The sequence below is a fragment of the Sylvia atricapilla genome, chromosome 2 (assembly GCF_009819655.1).
Source record: "Sylvia atricapilla isolate bSylAtr1 chromosome 2, bSylAtr1.pri, whole genome shotgun sequence".
NCBI lineage: Eukaryota > Metazoa > Chordata > Aves > Passeriformes > Sylviidae > Sylvia > Sylvia atricapilla.
Window position 1 is genome coordinate 114,656,861 of NC_089141.1, and position 22,839 is coordinate 114,679,699.

The following is a 22,839-nucleotide window of genomic DNA, read 5'->3' on the forward strand; positions in this document are numbered from 1 at the left end:
AGAAATGAACACCTTTCAAAAATAGCCCCCACTGTCAGCATTTGTTTCTCAGCCCAAAGTGGTCCCTAAATAGCACCAAGCCAGGTCCCAGCACCTCCTCACCCCCTGAAATGTAAAGTGGGGCTGTGTTAGAGCCCTGGGCCCTGAGAATGCAGCCTTTGTGTGCTCACTGAGGCCAGCAAACACTGCAGTGAGCTGAGCCCGGGGAAAAGGCTCCCAAATGCAGTGACAGCACTGGGATTGTGCCTGTGGCCTTGGAATAGAAGTGTGGGATAGCACAGGGGGCAACACTCACAGTTTCAGGGTTCAGAATACAGGAATAGAGATCTAAAGGCACATGGAGGATTTAGGGCAGGGGCTGAGTCCTTCTTTGTCACCTTCTCCTTCATGGTCTGGGTGGGGTTTTGTAATTGGATAGAAAAGTCCCATTGCGGCCAGGGGGGGTTGGTTATTGGGTTAAAAGTCAGAATAATTGAGGTGTCATTTCTTAATTGGACAGTTCATCCTTAAAAGGCTTTGTAGAGAGAGAGATGGGGGCTCCATTTTTACTTTGCTAGCTTCAAGTGCCCTCACAGTGTGAGAAACTGTAACAGAGGTAAGAATTAATAAACATCTGAGTCTGACCACAAACCAAGGTCTGGCACATTTAATCCTGCCCCTGACAAAAAGAAGATAAAACCCACCAGGGCTGCCCTTCACTCTTCATTGACCTCCTGCACTGATGACTCCACAGGAATCTACCAGAGACATTCACTAAAATAATCTTAATTTAAGCAAAGTTGCACAAGGGCACGGAGTGACAGGACACAGGGAATGGCCTGGAGGAGGGCAGCAATTCCTGCCTGGGCTGGAATTCCAGATTTGCTGTGGCTGCCCCTGGATCCCTGGCAGTGCCCAAGGCCAGGCTGGACACTTGGAGCAGCCTGGGACAGTGGGAGGTGGCCCTGCCATGGCAGGAATGGGAATTAAACCATCTTTAATGTCCCTTCCATCCCAAATCCATTCAATAAAAACCTCCTTCTCCACATTTCCACATCACCCTGTGTAACTTGGGACTGCCAGCAGTGCCTAAGAATTAATCAGCTGCTCATTATTTTATACTGCTTAATTCACTCTCAATAGCAAACATTTTGCAGCTGTTTGTGCTTCCCACACACCTTCAGGACTGTGTCATCTGTAGGGTCACAGGTTTGGGATTTTTTTTTTTTTCTTTTCTTGTTTAACTGCCACTTCTGGAAAAAAAAATAAATCTAAGAGGTAATGCAGCTGTCCCTAAAGTATTTTTCTTATTTTTATGGTGTTTTTTTCAGCTGTGACAGGTACAAGAACTGTCCCACTGAGTGAAGATATGACCATAATCCTCATGGAGCAGGCTGAAAAATATTTCTGTAACTAACAACTCATTATCATGAAAAATGCAGCTGTATTATGCCAAAACTATGACTCGAGGGAGAGCAAAGATAAGGGTGAAAACAGCAGGTGTTGGGGGTTGTTTGAATTTCTAGCTCCTTCTAACACAACAGCAGGATTTGCTGAACTCAAATATTCAAGATATCATCCCAGGCAAGCAGAAGTTGCGTGCTCATCCTCTGACACATCCTCTGTGACTAAGGGAAAAACAAAAGGAAATAAAGAATTAAACTTGAACACAGGAGGCTTTGGAAAACCACTGGAGCTGGTCAGAAGCAGCCTGGTATTTTTCTGTGATCTTTAAAAGAACGACATTTTCCACTGCAGCCACAGAAGGAAGAAGAATGGAAAGATAAACTTCAAAAATATTTTCTAAGAATGTTCTGGGAGGGTAGGAAAAAAAAAAAACCTCAAAGCAATTACAAGAAGTTTCTGCATTTCAAAGAACAAATTAAGTGTACCTGGAAATTTCAAAAGAATTAAAAAAAATAATAATAAAGAATATAGAATGGGTTTGATTGGAAGAGAGTTTAAAGACCATTTAATTCCAACCCCCTTCCACTATCCCAGGTTGCTCCAAGCCCTGCCCCAACCTGGCCTTGATAAAATAATAAAAGATAATAAAAGGAGTCACAGGAGAGTCTGGAATTTATCCCAAATCATCTGCATTGTTGGTGAGGTTAATGCCTGATACACTGTAATTACCTTAGACATTAATTAGTGACCCATCAGCAGCACACTGGCATTTAAAGCTTTTATGGTACATAACAACAGAGCTTTGAGGAGGCCTTTTATTTATTTATTCATATGGGAAAAACTCATCTCTTTTGATTAAAGGGGCAAAATAGTCAGCATTAGAAAATAATTCTTGAAAATTCCTTAAATTTTCAAGAAAAATTAAAAAATAAAAAATAAAAACCCTTAAATTCCTGAATATTCCAGGCAGTGGTTTTGGGGTTAGGAGCTCCCACTTGCTGAAAGCCAACAGAGTTCTGCATCTCCTTCTAAATTATGCTACAGGAATGTCTGGATTTGCCTTTTTTTCCAGCAGGGGGGAACGTGGCTAGGACAGAACTCCACTCTGGCAGCTCAGGAATGAAGACACAGATGCTCAGGAAGGAACCACCTCTCCTGTGAAGAATTCCTGCATTCACCTGCTCTGGGCGAGGTGAGGAGCTTTTACATCAGGATAAATCCCAGAAAAAAACAACTTCTAATAAACGTGTTTGAAGTTGTTCTACACCTCAACCTCTCCCACAGATACGGGAACTGCTGGTCTCACCTGCCCTGAGCTGATTTTTCTCTGGGTTACACAACCCCAGGCAGGAGCTGCTCATACTTTCCACTGCCTGCCCCAGCAGCTGCTTCATCCTGGAGCCTCAGGAAAAGTGAAGCCTTTCATCAGAGTTTCCATGAGGCAGGCAAGGCTGGCTCCCAGCTGGATGGGATGTGGCCCAAGGGCCAGTGAATCCTGCAAAGGAATGGCCACACACCCCAAAAACTGGGCAAACAGCTCAGGAATTCCTCCCCCACAAAAAAACCCTCTCTTCCTATTTAACATCACATTAACTTTGAACATGGAGCTTTTAGTTCTTATTTTGTTTTCTATTTCCACAATAATGGACTTTTTAGTTCTTATTGCATCTCCTTTTTCCACAGTGATGGACATTTCCCTATTGCAGCTTTCAGTCATTAGCAGCAGTTCTACAATACAATAATCAGAGAAGGGAATTGTTCTTAATAGATTTAATGATATCTCACTTCTTGTGTCATCAGAAAGGAGGAGAATATTTTAACTACAAACCCCACTGAAGTGTTTTGTTTAACGATATGGGTTATGAATGGCTAAAAAAAATACAAACAGGAAAAAAAAAATCCATTTATTCTAACAATACAGCTTGGCTCTCTCCTGGCACTTCCCCAGCTCAGCTCCCTACCTTCAGAGCAAGGAAACAGCACCTCCAGGAAAAAAGGAACAATTCCATCATTTCCCTGCCTTTCAGCCAGTTCTGCTTGGAAAACAGCCTGAATTTTAAGAGGCCTCCACACAAACAGCCACTTGTTTAGAAATCAGGACCAAAGCTTCAGGGAAGTTTCCAGAATGGTTTGCAGTTCATGCAAGACAATAAAGGGATTTTTGTTTACTTGGCTGCATCTAAGAGTCAAAAACTTTTACATTTATGGGTTTTTTGGGTTTTTTTTCTGATTGTGTTTTCCAAGCTTTGTGATACAGACATTATCAAATAAATCAATTTATCCCAACACCCTGAACTCACACTACACCACTGCTGGACCCAGAGGTGCTGCCTCAATTTTCCTGCTGCTTTTTTGCATTTAAGCAACAAAAAAGGAACTCAAATCCAACTGCTGAGCTTTGGACTCTCAGCTCAATAACCAAGAGTTGTTTGCCAGAACCAAAATAATTCCAAAGAAAAACCTCAAAATTCAAAACCCAATCCAGCTCTTCACTTGTGACCCTCTGAAAATCTCTGCTCAGGGAAGAGAGAAGTTACATTTTAATCAATGAAATTCACTGAGTATTGACAGCTTCAGTGAGCAGGGCCAGTAATCAACGACTGGCATCATTAATGAAATTAATTCTGCTTATCTCTGGCAATAAAAAAATGCTGGGAGGAGGAGACAAAAGGGTTGAAGCTTCTGGATGATTCTTCTCCCTTCTAAAGCTGGCAGAACCTCACAAACTCTGTTTAGGATATTGCCACATCCTAAATCCCTGTGTTTGGCAGGTACCACCCACCAACCACCTCATTTTTAATATCAGGATTCCCAAATATTATCAGACAATGACTTCCATGGTTTAATTATGCATTACACCCAGCAAAATAAAATTTAAAATGGTATTTTACACCTCAGTCCCAAGGTCAGGTGCACTGAACACAGCCCTTAGTTCAATCATCCCCAGGGGGTTTCTGTATTTTATGAGGAAAAAAAAAAAAGAGCAGCTTTTTTGTTTTGGTCAGAACAAGAGATGAAAATCCAGTGAAAACTACCCCAAATGACCACACTGAGCAAAGTGTTGAAATGTCATTAATAAAGCCCAAATTAAAGCAATCTCACCCACCCAGGGCAGGGCTGGATGATCCTTGGGGTCCCTTCCAACACAAACCAGTCCAGGATTTTATGTTTCCACACATGAGAACAGACTCCAGATTCCACTGGAATTTCTGCTTAATATAAATATATGAATTTGCAGTTTTTATAATTATTTTCCTCATTTTCAATTCTTCTGACGTTCAGTTATGACACCAAAAAATGTTATTTATTAATAACCAATATAAATAAATGTATGCTCATATATATATATATATATGTAAATTAATAAATAAATGGATCAACACTACTTACTAAAACTTGAATAAACTACTGAATAAACTACTTCAGCAATAACTTGTCACAGAATTAAACTTTTGGTGCTAAAAAGACTTTATAATTGCAGCCTATTTTTGCATGGGACAGTTCAATCACTGCTGCTATAATTATAATATATAATCATAATGATTATAATTAATAATTATTTCATGCTGATGTTGTTGGGGGATGTTTGGGGTGGGATTCAAGTCAGTCTCACCTCTAAAACTGCACTTCTTTCATATTTTTATATTTTTAATTAATGAATGGGACAATAATAATAATTGGTTTGGAGATACACAGAAGGTCCAAATGTGATAAAACCTGAGGCTGCCCAAAAATCCCTCCACTAAATTAAATACTTCCAGAAGTTCTAGTGAAAAAAAAAAACTTCTCATAATGGAAAGTTCCTCATTTTTTTGGTAATGGTTTTAGTGCTCAAAGTAAATCCAGATTACTGAGATGTGATTTTGAGCCACAGCTTTAACCCTGGGCTTTAACTGGAAAGCAAAAGCATTAAAAACTACAAACACTGCCACTAAAAAAAAAAGAGATTTTTTTTTTTTTTGGCAGAGAAAGAATGAAAACCTTCAAAATAGATGCAGGTGCCAATAACTGAGTTTTACATCCCCATCAGGGAACATTTTTGCCAAAACCAGAGCTGTGGTCACAAAAAAAAAATCTATAGACGCATAAAAAACACTCACCTTGTTTGGAAATCCACTTTTAAATTGTTTTCTTTTTCTTGTGATCTAAGAGGCTTAAAGAAGGTGAAGTAAAAGGATTAGGAGGCATGTGGCTGAGGCAGGAAGAGATTACCAGGAAAAATGGAGATTATTGGTAAAGAAACTTTTCTAAACACTCCTGAGGGATCTGCTCAACTCCCTGCAAAAGCAGAAATAATTCTTTAAGCACTTCCAAAAACCCCCCAAATCCACCTCATGATTATTTCAGGGCTCTGCAAGGCAATTAAAAATCTCTGAGTTCACAAAAGGCTTTTCTGCAGGGGAAACCACAGTGAGGAAAAGGGAAAAAGGAGAATTTGGGAATTGCCAGGATTCAGCTCACCTCACTGAGCTTTTTATCTTCAAGCCCAAACAGAACCTTTCTAATTTTATTTTTTTTAAAAGAAATAATTGCAGAGGGTCTTTCCCAGCCAGTTCTGAGGGTTTTGTGAGGACACAAGCTCAACTCTAATTTTGAGTGCACTGGATTTCTTTAATAATTCAGTTTTCCAGCAAAGTTTTCCCAGAGAAAAACTGTTCCCATGACAGAAGTGTCTGCTTCCAGTTTCTCCATGAATATAAGCTGATGTTAATTATGGAAAACTCGCTGCTACGTTCATTAATTTGCAAAAAAATTCCCAGGTTAAGGTAATTATCACAGAACCATTAAGGCTGGAAGTGACTTTCTCAGCAGAACCATCATGAAAAAAGGAGAAAAATACGGTCTAAAATATGGAAATGGGTCTAAAATGTGATTTTTAAAGACCTAAAATGTCCCCAAGTGCCACATCTGAACACCTCTGGAGCTCTGCCAGAGATGGAGACTCCATCACCTCAACATCTCAGAAATATTTCCAAGGAATTTAAGGAACTTGATTCATTCTAAAAAAAATTATCTCCCTCAAAAATCTCTCCCAGCCCTAAAACTCCAAAGATTTTGTGAGAAATTCAATCCTTTGTAGGAACTCTTTGTGCTCCCAATGAAAGGTGCCCACAGCGAAGGGGAGAGAATATTTAGGTAATAACCTCCTTAGCAAGGGGCATAAATGAAATTATTTCAGGATTTAGCTCTCCTGTGAGCGTGCCAGAATTGGGAAATTCAGCAGGGAAGTGTGGCACATCCCTTGGGATAACAGGAGCCAGGGAAATGCTGCACTTGGCTTGGATTTGACAGCACAAATTCCATTAAAAACCCCCCCTGAGTGTCCTCTACTGACATAAAACAGCTCCTAAAAATGGAATAACACACGAGGAGTCTGGAAAAAAACCACAAAAGCCTAATTGGAAATTAGCTACTGACACTTTTCTCTTAAATGGATGAGTACACAGGAACACGGGTTTAAAAATAAAACTCGTCTGTTTTGTGTGTTGGAGGAAGAAAAATCACAATTCCTCAAGCACACAATCAAGGCTGAAGCTCCCAAAAGCTGCAGATCCAATGTAAAAGACAGCTCAGAAAATCCAATTTTTTCCAAGGTAATTTGCCAACCTGAAGATCAGAAGAAGGGTTTTATTTCAGGTGATTTCTTGTACTTCAATAAAAGAAAAAAAAAAAATAGAGATATTAAAAGAATTCCTGAAGTGTGCTTTAGAAAAGTTGAGAACAAGTACTTGGGTGTTCTCTGGAAGATCTTGGGACTGATATTAAACAACTGGTCATGAAGTATTTTTATTTCTTCTGAGAACACACTGTCATTTAGCAGAACTACAACCTGCATAGGTTAGGTCTGGTTTTAAGAGACTGCTCACAAACCATTTTTAAACTTCTGATTTCTTAACTGGGATTATCAACACCTCGATTAAAAAAAATAATAAATTAAAAAACTGAAAAGGAGGAATATTTAAGCAGCACTTCCAGTAGAAATCATGATTGGGAAAGGCAGGATAAAGAGTTGTCAGTAGCTGTCTTGTTTCACCTTTCATTGGATCAATCCTCCTCAAATAGGGCAATCCAGGATTATTAAGGGGCCCATTGAAGGGAAAAAAAAAACAAATTTAACTCTAGAGAAAAGGTATTTTAGGAGGGTTACATCTGCACAGAACAGAACCAAGCCACTGCTCACACCAAAATTGGGAGTATTTAGGAACACTCGGTGTGAGGATCTCTTTCACCATCACCAAACTTCACATCTTCACTGCACCACTTTGAAATTTCTGGGCACATTCTACATCAAACCAAGTGGATTTTCTTAAAATTCATCCCCTAACCAAGTGCAGCCTTTTAAAATCACCTTGGAATGTTTCTGAGCTGGTGCAGACAGTGCCATTTCAGTGGGACAACCATCACCTCACAAACCAGAGTGACCAAACTGCAATTTCCTTGGACACCAGAACCACCAAAGGCTCTGGAAAACTGGATACACCACGGCACAATTGCAAGATTTCCTTCATTTTTAATATAACTTTGGTTTTTCTTCAATCATCCAAATGTTGAGGGCACCTTTCACACCTCCAAAATCTGGGATACAGCCTTAGGGCCTCGTTCCACTTTTCTGTCTCTGCATCTTCCTGACATTTGGCCAAGAAAACAAATTAAAAACCTGGCCAGGCCAAGTGTGGTCCTATCAAAGTCACTTATTTCCTGGCATTACTTTATTAACTGAAGCTAAATTATGTATTTCAGGGCTGAAATTCAGTGACCAAGACACCCAAACTGATTTTTCATCTATTAAAACTCCTCGTGCACCTACTGGGTTTATAAGTCACCAAGTTCCAAGAACCTTCACCTGCCTTTTAAGCTTTGTGTTATTCATAAAACTCTGAGACTTTTTTGTTTTAAGTATTTTTTACACTTTTCTTCCCTCCTGGAGACAGATATTTATTCAAGACAATTCTCCCATTCTTTACCACAGAAATGTAATTTATGCAGTGTCTGTACACATTCTGCATGGTGAAGAAAATTCAGTTTACGCCGAGATGATGAAACTCCATTTGTCACCACTGCCTAATTTTTCAAGTCCATTCCATTTAATTCAAATCTATTTAAAAACCAATCGACCTCCTTCAGTATGGAAGGGTTTGCCAGCAAAACCGAAAACGAGGGGAAAAATAAATACCAACCCCACAACATCGGCGGCACCAAACAAAACCTAAAGCACAAAGCTCGGGGTAGGCTTCTCCAGGGATATTTTATTTCCCTTCTGTTTTAGGCAGAGCTTCACCCTGAGCTCCAGGTTCAGGAATCAAGGTAAAACAGCTGGGTGGTGTTGAAAACCCCAAAATGATGGAATCAGAGAGGTTGAAAAAGCCTTCCCAGCACAACAGAGCCAACCAGTGCTCAAAGCCCACCTTGTCCCCAGAGCTCTGAGTGCCACCGCCAGGGGACACCCGCAGGGATGGGCACTCCAAAGCTCCCTGGGCAGTGCCAAGGCCTGAGCACCCTTTCCATGGGGAAATTCCTGCTGCTGGCCGAGCTGAGCCTCCCCTGGGCCGGCCTGAGGCTGCTGTTCCCGGAGCAGAGCCCGGCTCCATCCCCGCCTCAGCCCCGCCTCGGGCCGCTTCCCCCGGCGGCACCGAGGGGACGGGCGGGGACACTCCGCCACAGCCTCGCCCTCTGAGCCCTCCCCGACACCTCCTGAGGGCGGAGGCGGCCGCGGAGAACCGTGACAGCCCGCTGTCCCCTCCCGGCTCCCGGCCTGCCTCACCCGGGACGGGCCGTCCTGGAAGACGCGCGGGTCCAGGTTACAGGCGATGGTAGCGGTGGGTAGGTCCCGCAGCGCTACCGCCTCCATCTCGCGGTCAACGAAGCTCCACTCCGCGTCCGTCTCCTCCTCCTCTTCCTCGCCTTCCTCCTCGTCGTCCCCGGGCGGCAGCGGCTGCTGGAGCGGCGGCTCCTCCATGGCCGGAGCCGAGCGGAGGCGGCGGTGTCGTTGAGGCGGCTTCTCCCACCCCCCGCCCGCCATCTTGTTTCCTTAACGCCCGCCCCGCAGCAGCCAATCAGGAGCCGAGGCCACGCCCCCCGCGCCGTGTCAGCCAATCGGGAGCCGCCGCCACGCCCCCCCAGCGCCGTGTCAGCCAATAGGAAGCCGCGGCCGGCGCGGCAACAGGTGGCGGGTGAGGTGGCGGCCGCCATGTTGGGTGAGGGCAACGCCGTGAGGGAGAGGCGTCGATCCCACGCGCAAAATACACTATATAGAGATAAAATCGATTATATTTATCGTCTATACTGTGTATATAGAGTATGAATTGCATATGTAATACGCGCACGCACTATATATAATATATAGATTAAAATTTACCGTCTATGATACAACGTATATATGCCCTGTAGTTGTATAATACAACATATATATGCCCTGTAGTCTATCGTTTGTATATTTTATTTATATACTATATGTAATATAATACGCATTAAAATAGCCTCTATCATATGCTGTATTTCTATGTGTTACGTATCTAATATACAGAATATAGTATATCAAAAGGTGTTTTACATAACAATGTACTGTATGTCTGTGAGGTAATGTGTATAACATACAGTATGTATAATACATATAAAATATGCTATGTATAATAACATACTGTGCATATATATATGTAATAAATTACTGTATGTACAATGCTGTATTATTCCTCCAGGAATAATAACAGGAGCTCCATGTCCCATCCCTGGAAATGTTCAAGGCTGGGTTGGATGGAGCTCGGAGTGACCTGGTCTGTAACATAAATACCAAATATTTATATAAAAATACCAGATGAATCTAAAAATTCCTCACTCAGGGACTTAGAAGCCAGCTGAAAATTGCCACTGTGTGTGTTGTAATTCTCTTATCTGCCTTAGGGACAAGCTGACCCACCCTTTGTGTTCTGCAAATGTGCTTGGCTGGGTAGTTTGACCTAAGAGATGTAGAGAAATATTTATATATATATATATATAATTATTTAATATTTATATTTTTTAATATTTAATTGTGTGTCTGTATCGATATAAAATATTTGATATGCTACTATGCTTAGATTTATCTATTTATTTTTATAGATACAAAGCACCACCTTCTAGGAGAAGGCCCAAGAAGGAGCTTCAGAGATCTTATTTTTTTTTAATGAAGTTTTTCATGATGTTCACTCCTCTCCAAACATCCCACAGCAAATTCCTTCAGACTCTCTGTGAAAAACGAGATTCATTTTTTTTTGGTAGATTTTAAGAAATAGGTTTTAATAAAAGATAAGACAATTAGGAGATAAGGAAAAAAGCCAAGTATGGTTGGTGACTTGGCATTTAGCCAAGTCCACAAATTGCTATTTCACAGGCTTTCTTTAAATACCCTTTCTGTTGTATCAGATTGTTGAATATTCATATTTTTCCATAAATTAGTTTCCATATTTTAGGGATTGTTTTGTATGGCTCCTCTTTGGGTCTGCCTTTTTAGAGCTGTGTGTTTTTTGGTTGTGTCTTTATTATCACCTCCAGATTGGGCCTTGGTTTGTGCTTTTTTTAGATGGGAGATGTTGATAGTTGGTGTATCAATAGTAGAATCTTTTTTATATGTTCATTGGATGTTATCCCAGCCAAACAGACAGTTTAAGTAAGTACTACATCACTACTACCACTGTGCCTAATTTTCTTTACTAACAATAAAAAATAAAAACTTACATCCTTACCACAAAGTTATTAATCATATAGCACACATTGTGTGAAAAGCCAACTTTATAATAGTCATTTATAACACTCTAATCCCTTTGGAACCATTTAAGTCCTTTTTCAGAGGGGTAAGCTAAATACAGGGTGGGATCACTTTGTGATCACTTGTGCTGAGTGACATAAACTTTCCTGTTCTCACATCCAGACAAACGATCTCTTGAAAGAAAAGTGACTTCTCTGAGCAAACCTCAAGTGTTTAATGCTAAATCCAGCCAAACTCAAGCCATTTTTAACCACATTCTTTGACGCCAGAGCTGCTTCCTGACAGGGCTGGGGACACTTTCCTCTCTGAGGAACATCTCTGGATTCTCTGCAGCAGCAGCTCCAACCCCCTGTAGAAATTCCACCCGAGGAATCCGAATGGAAATCTGCTGTTTTCACAGAATTAAAATAATAATAATAAATAAAAATGCAGCAATAAATCCCTGTCACTGGCATCTCCCTGGTAGGAAAACCACTGGGGAATATTCATTGCCCACTGCTGCTAATGGCACCAGCCGGTTCGTGCAGTTCAGGTGTCAGAATTGAAGAGGAAAAGACGTTCTTGATTATATTTTATGTAATTAATTGAGGCTAAAGGTCAGCTGAGATCATGCTCAGCAAGCCCTGCAGGGCTCCAGAGCCAAAGGACCTCTCTGCCCTAAGAGCTTAAAAAGTTTTAAGCATTAATTTAGTCACAGACGTCAGAAAAAAGAATAAATAAATAAACCTGAATGTCCTTAATCTGAGGATTTAATTGTTCATCCTTTCTTCTTGCATAGGAAGGGAACGCGACGGCCGCTTTTGACTGGAAGAGGTGGCGAGACGGGAAAAAAAAATGGATTTTCCCCGCAATGTTTGGAGCCAATCGTTCACTGTAAGTGAGGGTGATTAACGCTAATGATTTACCCGCAGGAAAAGCGGAGTGCTGCCTGGAACAGAGCCAGGGAAACGTTCCCAACACGGACACCACCATCTAGTGGCACAATAAAACCTCCAGGGGTTCCCAGAAAGAGGTTTTTATGGCAGGGATCTGCCTCGGGAAAAAAAAAAAAAAAAAAAAAAAAAATCCGCGTTTCTCTAGGGAAATGTAGCTGGAGAAAATAAAATAAAATAAAATAAAATAAAATAAAATAAAATAAAATAAAATAAAATAAAATAAAATAATTGGTTATAACTGAATGGAGAAAGAATAAAAATCACAGATTCCCAGGATTATCAAGGTGGGAAGAGACCTTTAGGGTGATCCAGTGGCACCAGCATCACCCCAAACCCTGTCCCCAAGGGCCACGTGATCACTCTTTCCATGGAATTTTTTTTTTTTCTAAAATCCAATCTGAACCTTTGGCTTGTGCTCCTACAGACATTTTGCTTCAAGAGCCAAAATCGTGAGATAGTTTCAGCCAATACAGCTGGAAAGGGTGAATGTAAATTATGAGTTCCTTGAATGCTGTTGATTAAAACACCAGCAAATATTAAATTGATCTATTTTTTTAAAAAAGCCAACAAAAAAATGAAACCTGTATTGTTTTAAGATGAATATTTTCCATGGGCAGAGGTTTGGACCAGGTGTGAAACCACTTTTAGCAGCTTTAAGAGGAAAAAAAAAAAAACCCAACAAAACAGTCCTGAGATGTTTTCAGGGCTGGATCTGCTCAGCTGAGCAAAAAGAATGGTGAGGAGAGGCTCCAGCTAAACCTGGAGCACTGGGAGAGGTTTTGTCACAGAACAAGAACAAAAGGCCCCAGTGATTAAGCAGATTGAAGCAAGAAATAAAACATAACTTTAACGACATTTAACATCAGAATAAACTGTTAAATGAGGCTCAGGGTTTCCTTTCTGTCTGTTTTCTGTTGGAGGGCACGTGCTTTGCTCAAAGTGAGGTTAAACTTAAGTATTTAATATTAATTACATAATTATTAAGGCGTTTAACATTAATTATTAATAACTAAAGATTTTGGGTGCTTTATAAACTCACTTTAAATATCTGGCTTGTGTTGGAGAGGCTCAGAGCTCTGTCTGTGGGAGGAGGTGTTGAGGGGAACAATCTGTCTGAGAGGAATGAGCCCAGAGGGGCTGCTTGGCACAGGAAAAGCACCTCAAAAAGGTAAATGGGAGACTTTGCTGGATTTTTAGTGGGATATCCCAGGAAATGAGGCTCTCAGAAGGGATGCAGCAGACAGGAGGCAAAGCTCTGTGAAGGAGCCACTGATTGGAAAGGTCAAACTGCACTTGGGAAAAGCAGGAGTTGTCCCAGGGCACAAAGAATCACAGATCAGGGAATGGTTTGGGATGGACCTTAAAATTCATCCTGATCCATGGGCAGGGACACCTCCCACTGTCCTTCCAGTCTGCTCCAAGTGTCCAACCTGGCCTTGGGCACTGCCAGGGATCCAGGGGCAGCCACAGCAAATCTGGGAATTCTATTCCAGGGCCTGCCCACCCTGCCAGGGAGGAAATTTTTCCTAATATCTGCTCTAAACCTGGAATTTCTCAGTGTGAAGCCATCCCCTGTGTCCTGTCCCTGCAGCCCTTGGGAATTGTCTCTCTCCAGGTTTCCTGGGGCTCCTTCAGGCCCTGCAAGGCCACCCTGAGCTCAGCCCAAAGCTTCTCCTGTCCAGGCTGAACAATCCCAGCTGTGGCAGCCTTTCCTCCCAGCAGAGCTGCTCCAGCCCTCTGCTCATCCTGGAGCCTCCTCTGGGCTCTCTGCAGCAGCTCCACGTCCTCCCTGGGCTGGGAATTCCAGGGCTGGGGCAGCTCTGCAGGTGGCTCTCACCTGAGGGGGCACAGGGCACAATCCCAATCCCTTTCCTCATCCCAATCCCTTTCCTGCTGCCCCGTTTCTGGCTGTGCAATGTGCCCAGGGCAGGGTTGGAGATCAGGATCCCCAGATCCTTCCCCCAGGGCTGCTCCCAGTCCCTGCTCCTGCCATCCTGGGATTGTCCCCAAACCAGCAGCAGGCACTGGGACTGGTGGAATTCCCTGTGGGCAGCTTCTGATGAAAGATGGAAAATAAACAAAAACCATTAAACAAAACCCACACGGTGGATGGAGTTCGGGTTTTCCTGCTCTGGCGTTGGGAGGAGGCTGGGAAATGAGCCTTTGGCAGAGGCAGAAGGCACAAAGCTCCTGTGCCCGACCCAGCTCGGCGCCTTTGCTCGGTGCTAAAAACACAATCTCCTCTCTCTCACAGGGATCTCCCTCCTCCCGCGGCTCCTCCTGCTCCTTCCCGTTCCCTGGGAAGCAGCTCTGGAATTCCTTTCCCTCTGTTCCCATGGTGCCGGGACACGCTGCAGTCCCCGAGGTCTCTGAGATCCTTGGATGTCACCCCACATCTCTGAGATCTGTTTTCATCCCTGTTCCTCTTCCCGATTTTCCAACTCTGCCCCGTAAATCGGCTCCTACATGAGGTAGGAAAGGAAATAACAGGAAAGGTAAAAGCTTCTCTTTTTTATTCTTTTTTTTTCTTTTTTTAATTAATGCTGAGCAATCAGTAACAGCCCCGGTTACTGATTTACAGCAGGGCTCGGTCACGAGTGCTGTGCAACAAACGGGTTTGTCAGGCAAGAGCTGCTGAAAGGAAATAATAAAAAATAAATGTAACAACGCTTCAGTAAAATCTCTGGCAAAGCTGTTAAGAGGAAAGAGGAAAGTTTGGGTCCTACTCCTGGGAAAAAATAATTTAAAAGAGGGGAAATGGAAAAGTAAAAGAAGAAAAGGGAAGAGAAGAAATATTTCAAAGAAAAAGAGGAAGAATAAAAAGAAAGAAAAAGGAAAAGAAAATGAAAGAGGAAAGGAAAGAGAAAGAAGGAGAGAAAGGAGGAGAAGAGAGAGAGGGAGTGAGAAAGAGAGGAAGGGGAAGAAAGAAAGAGAGAAAGAGAGAGAGAAAGAGAGAGAAAAAGAGAGAGAAAAAGAGAGAGAAAGAGAGAGAAAGAGAGAAAGAGAGAAAGAGAGAAAGAGAGAAAGAGAGAAAGAGAGAAAGAGAGAAAGAAAGAAAGAAAGAAAGAAAGAAGAAAGAAAGAAAGAAAGAAAGAAAGAAAGAAAGAAAGAAAAAGAAAGAGAAAGAAAAAAGAAAGAGGAGAGGGAAAACAAAAGAGAGAAAGAAAGAGAAGGGAAAAGAAAGGGAAAAAAATTAGAAAAAGAGAAAGGAAAATTTTAAAACAGGAAAATGAAAAGGAAAAGGAAAGCAGAAGACAAAGAAAATTAAAAAGACAAGAAAAAGAAAGGAGAAGGAAAAGAAAAGAAAAAAGAAAGGAAAAGAAAAAAGAAAATAAAAAGAAAGGAAAAGAAAAAAGAAAATAAAAAGAAAAGAAAAAAGAATTACAAGAGACAGAGAAACAAAAAGAATAGGAGGAAAAGAGAAAGAAAGAAAAATAAGAGAAAGAAACAAAAAGAAAAAGAAGAGAAAGAAACAAAAAGAAAGGAAAAGGAGACAAAGAATAAAAAAGGGAGCTAAAAAGAAAATTTAAAAGGAAAAATAAAAAGAAAGGGAGAAGAAAAAAGGATTGTGGCACAACCTGCATGAAAATAAAATAATATTGTCATTATGAAAAAGGGAAACTCTCCTTGTACCTCTTGATTGTACATGTCATGTACTCTATATCAGCAACTCGAATATTTCTATTGCTGCTTTGAAATATTCCAGGGTTTATTCCAAAATCCATAATTATCACAAGAGAAGAGCCCTTCAGGATGATCCAGCCCCACTGTCACCTCAGCACCACCCCTGAAACATGTCCCCAAGTTTTTCTTTTAGAAGCCGTAATAAACTTGAAAAGTTCCCTGAGTTTTGCAAAGGAGAATTGGAATAAAAGCCAAGATCAAGTGGAAATGGTGCAGTATGGGAGAGGGAAAAATTAAACACTATGAAAGGTGAAATTAATAAACAGTATTAAAGGAATCAAATGAACTGTCATTAGGGGTTATATTCCAAGATATTATTTCAAGAAGCAACAGGCACACAATAAACCAGGAAACATTTAAAATAAATGACAGCTTGATGTAGTAGGAATTAAAATAATAGAGTTCAAGACAATTTGAATGCTTCATTTAAAGTGAAGAAGATCCCTGGGAGCTTCCAAAAGCTTTGAATTATTTCCAGGCTCCCAATAAAATGCTCTGATGGATCTAATTGAAATTATTTCAGGATTTAGCCCTCCTGTGAGCGTGCCAGAATTGGGAAATTCAGCAGGGAAGTGTGGCACATCCCTTGGGATAACAGGAGCCAGGGAAATGCTGCACTTGGCTTGGATTTGACAGCACAAATTCCATTAAAACCCCCCCTGAGAGTCCTCTACTGACATAAAACAGCTCCTAAAAATGGAATAACACACGAGGAGTCTTGAAAAAAATACACAAAAACCTAATTGGAAATTAGCTACTGACACTTTTCTCTTAAATGAATGAGTAAGGAACACAGGTTTTGTGTTCGATCCCTATCCGATTTTATAAAGCAGCGTTTATAACCCAGACAACATCGAGGACTGCGTTTATTGATTTAATTTGGAGTGTGGAGGTGCCCAAGCACTGGGCAGAACAGCTCAGTTTTATTGTAAGGGCTGCTTTTCATTTGCCTGGAGCAGGTGAAATCCAGCTGAAGTCGGGCTCGTTTTCCACGTTCACCTCCCGAATTCCAGGAGCAGAGGAAGGAGGAGGAGGAGGAGGAGATGATGCTGACAATAATAAAATCACAATTCCTTAATGAGCCCTGCAGAGGCTCCCAGCTTTAAACACCTCCGTGACCAGCCCGGGCAAGGTGGGGTTTGAAATCGGGGAACTCCGGGATGTTTGGAAAAGCCTCTGGAAGCGATGATGGAGAGGAGGGAGCTCAGCAGGGATTTCCCCAGCAGGATCAAAAGCCTGGAGTTGTCCAAAAGGAGCCAATGCCACATTCCAGGATTTGGCTGCTTCCCAGTTAATTCCAAATCATGATTTGATTGATTTAGACTAAAAAACAATATATAATGTCTGTTTGTTACCTTGGCTGCTTCGTTATTCTACTGCTTCATTAGGATTGTGCTGCTTAGCCAAAATAAAATCAAAGATCCTTACGGGCAAAGAGCAGGTTTAAAGTACTTAAATACAGCTGAAATCACAGAAATTATTTCATTATAAACATGTAATATCTAAATATAATAATATATAAAATTTAATATATAATATAGTTATAATATGGTATAATTGTAATATAAGTAAGTATAATAAGTATAGTATTTTATAAATATATACGTTTAATATATAAATACATAATATTATATTGCATATAAGGATATGAATATAAATATATTAATATTGTCTAAGTATAGTATTATATAAATATATACGTTTAATATACAAATACATAATATTATATTGTATATAAGGATATAAATACAAATATAATATATAAAATATGAATATGTGTATAAATATATACATATATAAATAATATTCAATATGATGATATTATTATAATAATGTGTATATAAACACAATAATTTAATTATTCTTAAAATGAATTTTAAATATTTTTTGCGGGCTTTGTTGCTGTTTCTCTCCTGATTTTTTAAACCCACTCTGGAATTATTTGTATTCATTCAGAATTTTAGTCCTGGCTGCTCTGGTCCCTGTGGGATACTGAGAATTCAGGAATTGAGTAAAAAACAGAAAGAAGTGAGGCACCGGTTGGATTTGACATGAAGGAGCATCTCCTCCTTCTCTCCTCTTGTTCCGTCTCACTTTTGAGGAGTTTGTTGGATTTCTGCTCTCCCCACCAGCTCATCCCCGCCTTTTCCCGAGCGGGAGGGAAGGGATTGCCCCGGATCAGCCGAGCGCAGATGGCAGCCCCACAACCCGCCGGCGTCTCTCCTTTTCCTTCTCCCTGAACACCCTCCCAGCCACAAAATGATGGAATTTCACACCAAATTCCCGAAGGGAAATGAAGGAGCTCGGGGTGAACACAGCAAACATCCCTGAATTCTGAAAGCAGTAAAAAAATCCCGGTCCTCCAATGTCATTTTTTCACTTCCAGCTTTGTCTTTCCCACAGTTAAAATCACATTTTAAATAGGATACAGAACTGGCTTATATATAAATACAGGAGGTTGGGGTTCTTTTTTTTCCATCTCAGAAGGTATCAATATTCAGTATTAATATATAAATAGTGATAATACTGTATTCATGTCCTTGTAGGGATAATTTTTTATACCACAAGTGATTCGTGGAAGTTTTATACGACCAGTAATTCTTGTCTCCAGCCAGGCAGTTTGTACCTGTCTGTGTTTATCCTGACAAATCCTTCCCTCCATCCCGATTAAATTCCACCCCGTTTCTGGAGCCTCAACTTCCCTCTAATTCCCACTTAGAGGAGGGAAAAGGATGATTTTTTTTTTTATTATTTTTTTTTAAACCTCTGGCTGCAAATAATAATTACAACTGTGATCTGCAGTCGGGAAGGAAAAGGAGTTACAATAATCCGAGCGAGTCCAGCCTAATTAATAACCCCCAGGGATAAAAGTTGTTCCCGCCAGACTGCGAGGGGATCTTCGCTTGTGGCTCAAGTCTGACATCTGTGAGCATTCATTCATTAATTCATTAATACCTGCACTCATCCTTTAACAAAGAAGGTGTGCGCTAATCCTTGCCGAGGCCGAACTGCGAAAATCAAATGCATTAACCAGGGGCTGTTTCAGAAACAGATGGGATGATGGAACAGGGGGTTGTGGAGAGCGAGAGATTAATTGTTAAACACAAATTATTCCTGTTGTGATCGTATCAAGCGCTCCGCTGGAAACTGGTGTCCTACAAAGGGAATTAAGGCCGTGTGTTTGTGGGAGCTGTTAGTCCTCCGCTCTGCCTTTGTAAAGCTCCCGGGAATATTTAAAGAGCTAATCTTTTGTTCGCCTTAAACCCCGCGGTGATGTTCACGAGCAGGCACTGGTTAGCACTGAAAGGATTTTTGTTGGCTTTTGTTAACTCGTTATCTCCGGTTTTTGTTGGCCTTGAAATCCTCACCTTGGGAGAACTGAAAGCAGGGAACAGGTAAATAAAGGAGAACGGGCGCTGGTGTTAATGGATAAACTCTGCAGGGAGCAGGGCACAGGCAGGCGGCTCTCCTGGGGTCACTCACATCGGCAGGATGCAAATCCCGGCTCCGACTGGAAACCTGAGCGAAACACGACACCAGAGGAGCTGTGCAAGAACCCAAAACACTGAATCAGCCAAAGGAAGTGTGTAAGGACCCAAAATATTGAAGCAGCCAAAGGAGGTGTGTAAGAAACCAAAATATTGAAGCAGCCAAAGGAAGTGTGTAAGGATCCAAAATATTTAATCACCCAAAGGAGCTGTGTAAGAGCCAAAAATACTGAAGCAGCCAAAGGAAGTGTGTAAGAACCTCAAATATTTAATCACCCAAAGGAGCTGTGCAAGAGCCCAAAATATTGATTCACCCAAAGGAGCTGTGTAAGAACCCAAAATACTGAACCAGCCGAAGGAGGTGTGTAAGAACATCAAATATTTAATCACCCAAAGGAGATGTGTAAGAACCCAAAATATTGAAGCAGCCAAAGGAAGTGTGTAAGGATCCAAAATATTTAATCATCCAAAGGAGCTGTGTAAGAGACCAAAATACTGAAGCAGTCAAAGGAGCTGTGCAAGAACCCAAACTATTGATTCACCCAAAGGAAGTGTATAAGGACCCTCAGTATTTAATCGCCCAAAGGAGGCGTGTAAGAGCCCAAAATATTGAAGCATCGAAGGTGTTTAAGCTGCAGGGAGCTCCAGAGGGCCCCTCCTGTCCCAGCCCCTCAGAGCAAAGCTGAGCTCCTGCGGACTCAAGGGTGCAGCCAAACACAGGATTCATGGAATGGTGGAATATCCCAGTTGGAAGAGACCCACAAGGATCACAGTGCAGCTCGTGGCCCTGCACAGCCAGCCCAGCAATCCCCCCTGTTTCTGGGGCCGTGTCCATCAACACACAAATGTGTCCTCACCTGCACCCAGCTCCACAAAATTCCCACCTCTCCCCTGTTCTGAATGTTCCTTTGCTCTTCATTCCCACTGCAAAATCCTGAGCTGTGTCCTTGCAGCAGTGCCCTGCCCATGGAGACATCAGGCAGAGCTTTGGGATGGGCTCTGGCTCCTGGCTGAGAGCATTGTAGGATGGGATTTGTGTCACACCTGGAATTCCCAGCCCAGGGAGGACGTGGAGCTGCTGCAGAGAGCCCAGAGGAGGCCCCAGGATGAGCAGAGGGCTGGAGCAGCTCTGCTGGGAGGAAAGGCTGCCACAGCTGGGATTGTTCAGCCTGGACAGGAGAAGCTTTGGGCTGAGCTCAGGGTGGCCTTGCAGGGCCTGAAGGAGCCCCAGGAAACCTGGAGAGAGACAGTTCCCAAGGGCTGCAGGGACAGGACACAGGGAATGGCTTCCCAGTGCCAGAGGCACGTCTTGGAGCCCTGGGCACTGAGAATTCCAGCCTTTCTGTGCTCACAGGCACTGACCCCCAAGCAAGCACCAGATTTGACCTGAGGCCGTGGAAAAGGCTCCCAAAATTGGGTGACAGCACTGGGATTGTGGGTGTGGAGTTGGAATGGTGTGTGACCTCATCACAGGGTGAAAAACTTAGATTTAAGATTTTAGTGCATAGTAATGTGTGTGAGCCAAGATGGAGGATTTTGGGCACTGTCTGAGTCCTTCTTCACCTTCTTCTTCATGAGTTTCGGTGGTTTTCTGTAATTGAATGAATTCTGTATTGAATGAAAAGTATAAATAATAGAGGTGTCACCTCGTTATTGGATGATTAACATTTAAATCACCTTGGAAGGAGTTAGAAGCCTCCATTTTACCTCTGCTCTCTAACTTACTAGTTAGAGCTCACGGCTGGTGAGTCTGTCAATAGGTAAGAAATAATAAACCACCGAGTCCAAATTTGAAATCTACATTTCCCATGTTATTCATCCTGACCTTGGCCGAGAAAAAGAAAGCAGGAACTGTCCCAGGCAGGGCTGGATGGGATGTGGGGCAGGAATTGTTCCCTGGCAGGGTGGGGATAGACTGGGATGGAATTCCCAGATTTGCTGTGGTGCCCCTGGATCCCTGGCAGTGCCCAAGGCCAGGTTGGACACTTGGAGCAGACTGGAAGGACAGTGGGAGGTGTCCCTGCCATGGCAGGAAATGATCTTTCAAGTCCCCTCTGATCCAAACCCTTCTGGAATTCTCTGACATGTCCAACCTTCAGGCCAAGAACCTTTCATCAAAGGTGAGGATGAATAAACCAGTATTTTCACTCCAGAGGTCACCGAGTTGTGTCATTGATAACAACCCCATAAGAGACAGAGGAAATCCTTGCCTCAGGATGGTTCCACCTGCAAACCCTCCATTGCCAGGTGCTGAGTCTCTGCTCCTGAATCTTCACAGGTCTCTGCTCCTGAATCTTCCAGGAACGTTCCCTCTGAGCTCAGCTACCTCCCTTCCTTTGTCTCACTTGCAGTGCACCTCCAGGCGAGCACCCAGGAGCTGCAGGATTGTTCATTCCTTTGGCTGCTCGTTTTTTATCCTGTTTGACCTGCTCCAAGGATTTATTCTGAAGGATTTCCCCGCTCCTGTTGCATCTTCCCCTTTCACACCTGTTCCAAACTCCAGCTCTCTCCCCTCTCAAATATAAAAAGTGGGTTTATATACCCAAATATAAAACTGTTTAACTGTTGGTGGGGTTTTTCTGGGGGGTTTTTTTGTTTTTTGTTTTTTGTGGTGTTGTTTTTTTTTTTTTTTTTTTATTTTTTTTTTTTTTTTTTTTTTTTTTTTTTTTTTTTTATTGGGATACCTCACTCCTGTCAGCCAACTCTGCCTCCACTGTTCTGTCTGCACGTAGAAAATCAGGATTATTTTCCCTACCCGAAGGGAAAATTATTCCTTCTTTCGCAGCAGCTGCCGGCTCTGCCCAGGACACGGCGTTTCTCATCCCATTTAAACGCAAACTCGCCGAGGATCCTGGCACATGAATGAAAACCACTTAAAAGCGTGCAAATCCAGGTGTTTATTTCTTTACAGGGAGCGTTGTGTTGTTCCCTTTTACAGCTTTCTCGAGCTGACAAGGACACATTTCACTTTACAACAACCTTTGGAGCAGCCCGAACACCATTCATCTGTGTTTTTGACAAACGAGACCATCGGGGCTGTGCCAGTCCCAGCAGCAGCGGTGTGGATGTTCGGAGGGTGTGTTCTCTGGAAACCTCAGAGCCCGCTCTAGACAAGCTCCAAACAATCCAGAGGAAGCTCACCAGCTGGAATACCAGGAAGGTGGTGTCTTGACTGTTCAGGGGACACTGAACATTCCCCAAAAGTGATGTAACCGCTTTGAAAGATAAGAGGGACAGGAAAGACTGAAAAGCTTCATCCCCTATTCCTCCTCTAACAAACTGGGTGCGATTATTCATAAATCCTCAAAACTTGCAGCTGGAACAAGGACGCATGGCAGGACGAAGGAACCATAAACTAAAAATACCTGGCACAAACTCTTTATAAACTTCCCATAAATCGTGATCACTGAGCCCAACAAAATAACAATCCTAATTCGTGCACCTGGTGTGAAAGCTGTGTGTTAGGGACAACACTGGAGCTAATTCTGGATAAAAAAAAAAAACAAACCTAGGGATCAGAAAGGTATTAAAACCTCAAAGAAACCTAGGGAACAGAAACACAGCAAGGACTCCATCCCAAGAGACATCAGGAATTCAAGGAGCA

At 42.2% G+C, this 22,839-nt stretch overlaps 2 protein-coding genes across 2 annotated transcripts in view; both read right to left on the bottom strand.

Annotated features, from left to right (window-relative positions):
- Positions 1-9,418, bottom strand: part of RCAN1 (regulator of calcineurin 1) — a 35,802-nt gene extending 26,384 nt beyond the window's left edge. The window contains exon 1 of the mRNA XM_066314235.1: positions 9,149-9,418. Coding sequence (XP_066170332.1) covers positions 9,149-9,406 — 258 coding nt within the window. The 5' untranslated portion in view covers positions 9,407-9,418. The remainder of the gene's footprint in view (positions 1-9,148) is intronic.
- Positions 1-22,839, bottom strand: part of RRM1 (ribonucleotide reductase catalytic subunit M1) — a 516,096-nt gene that overhangs the window by 439,189 nt on the left and 54,068 nt on the right. The window lies entirely within an intron of this gene.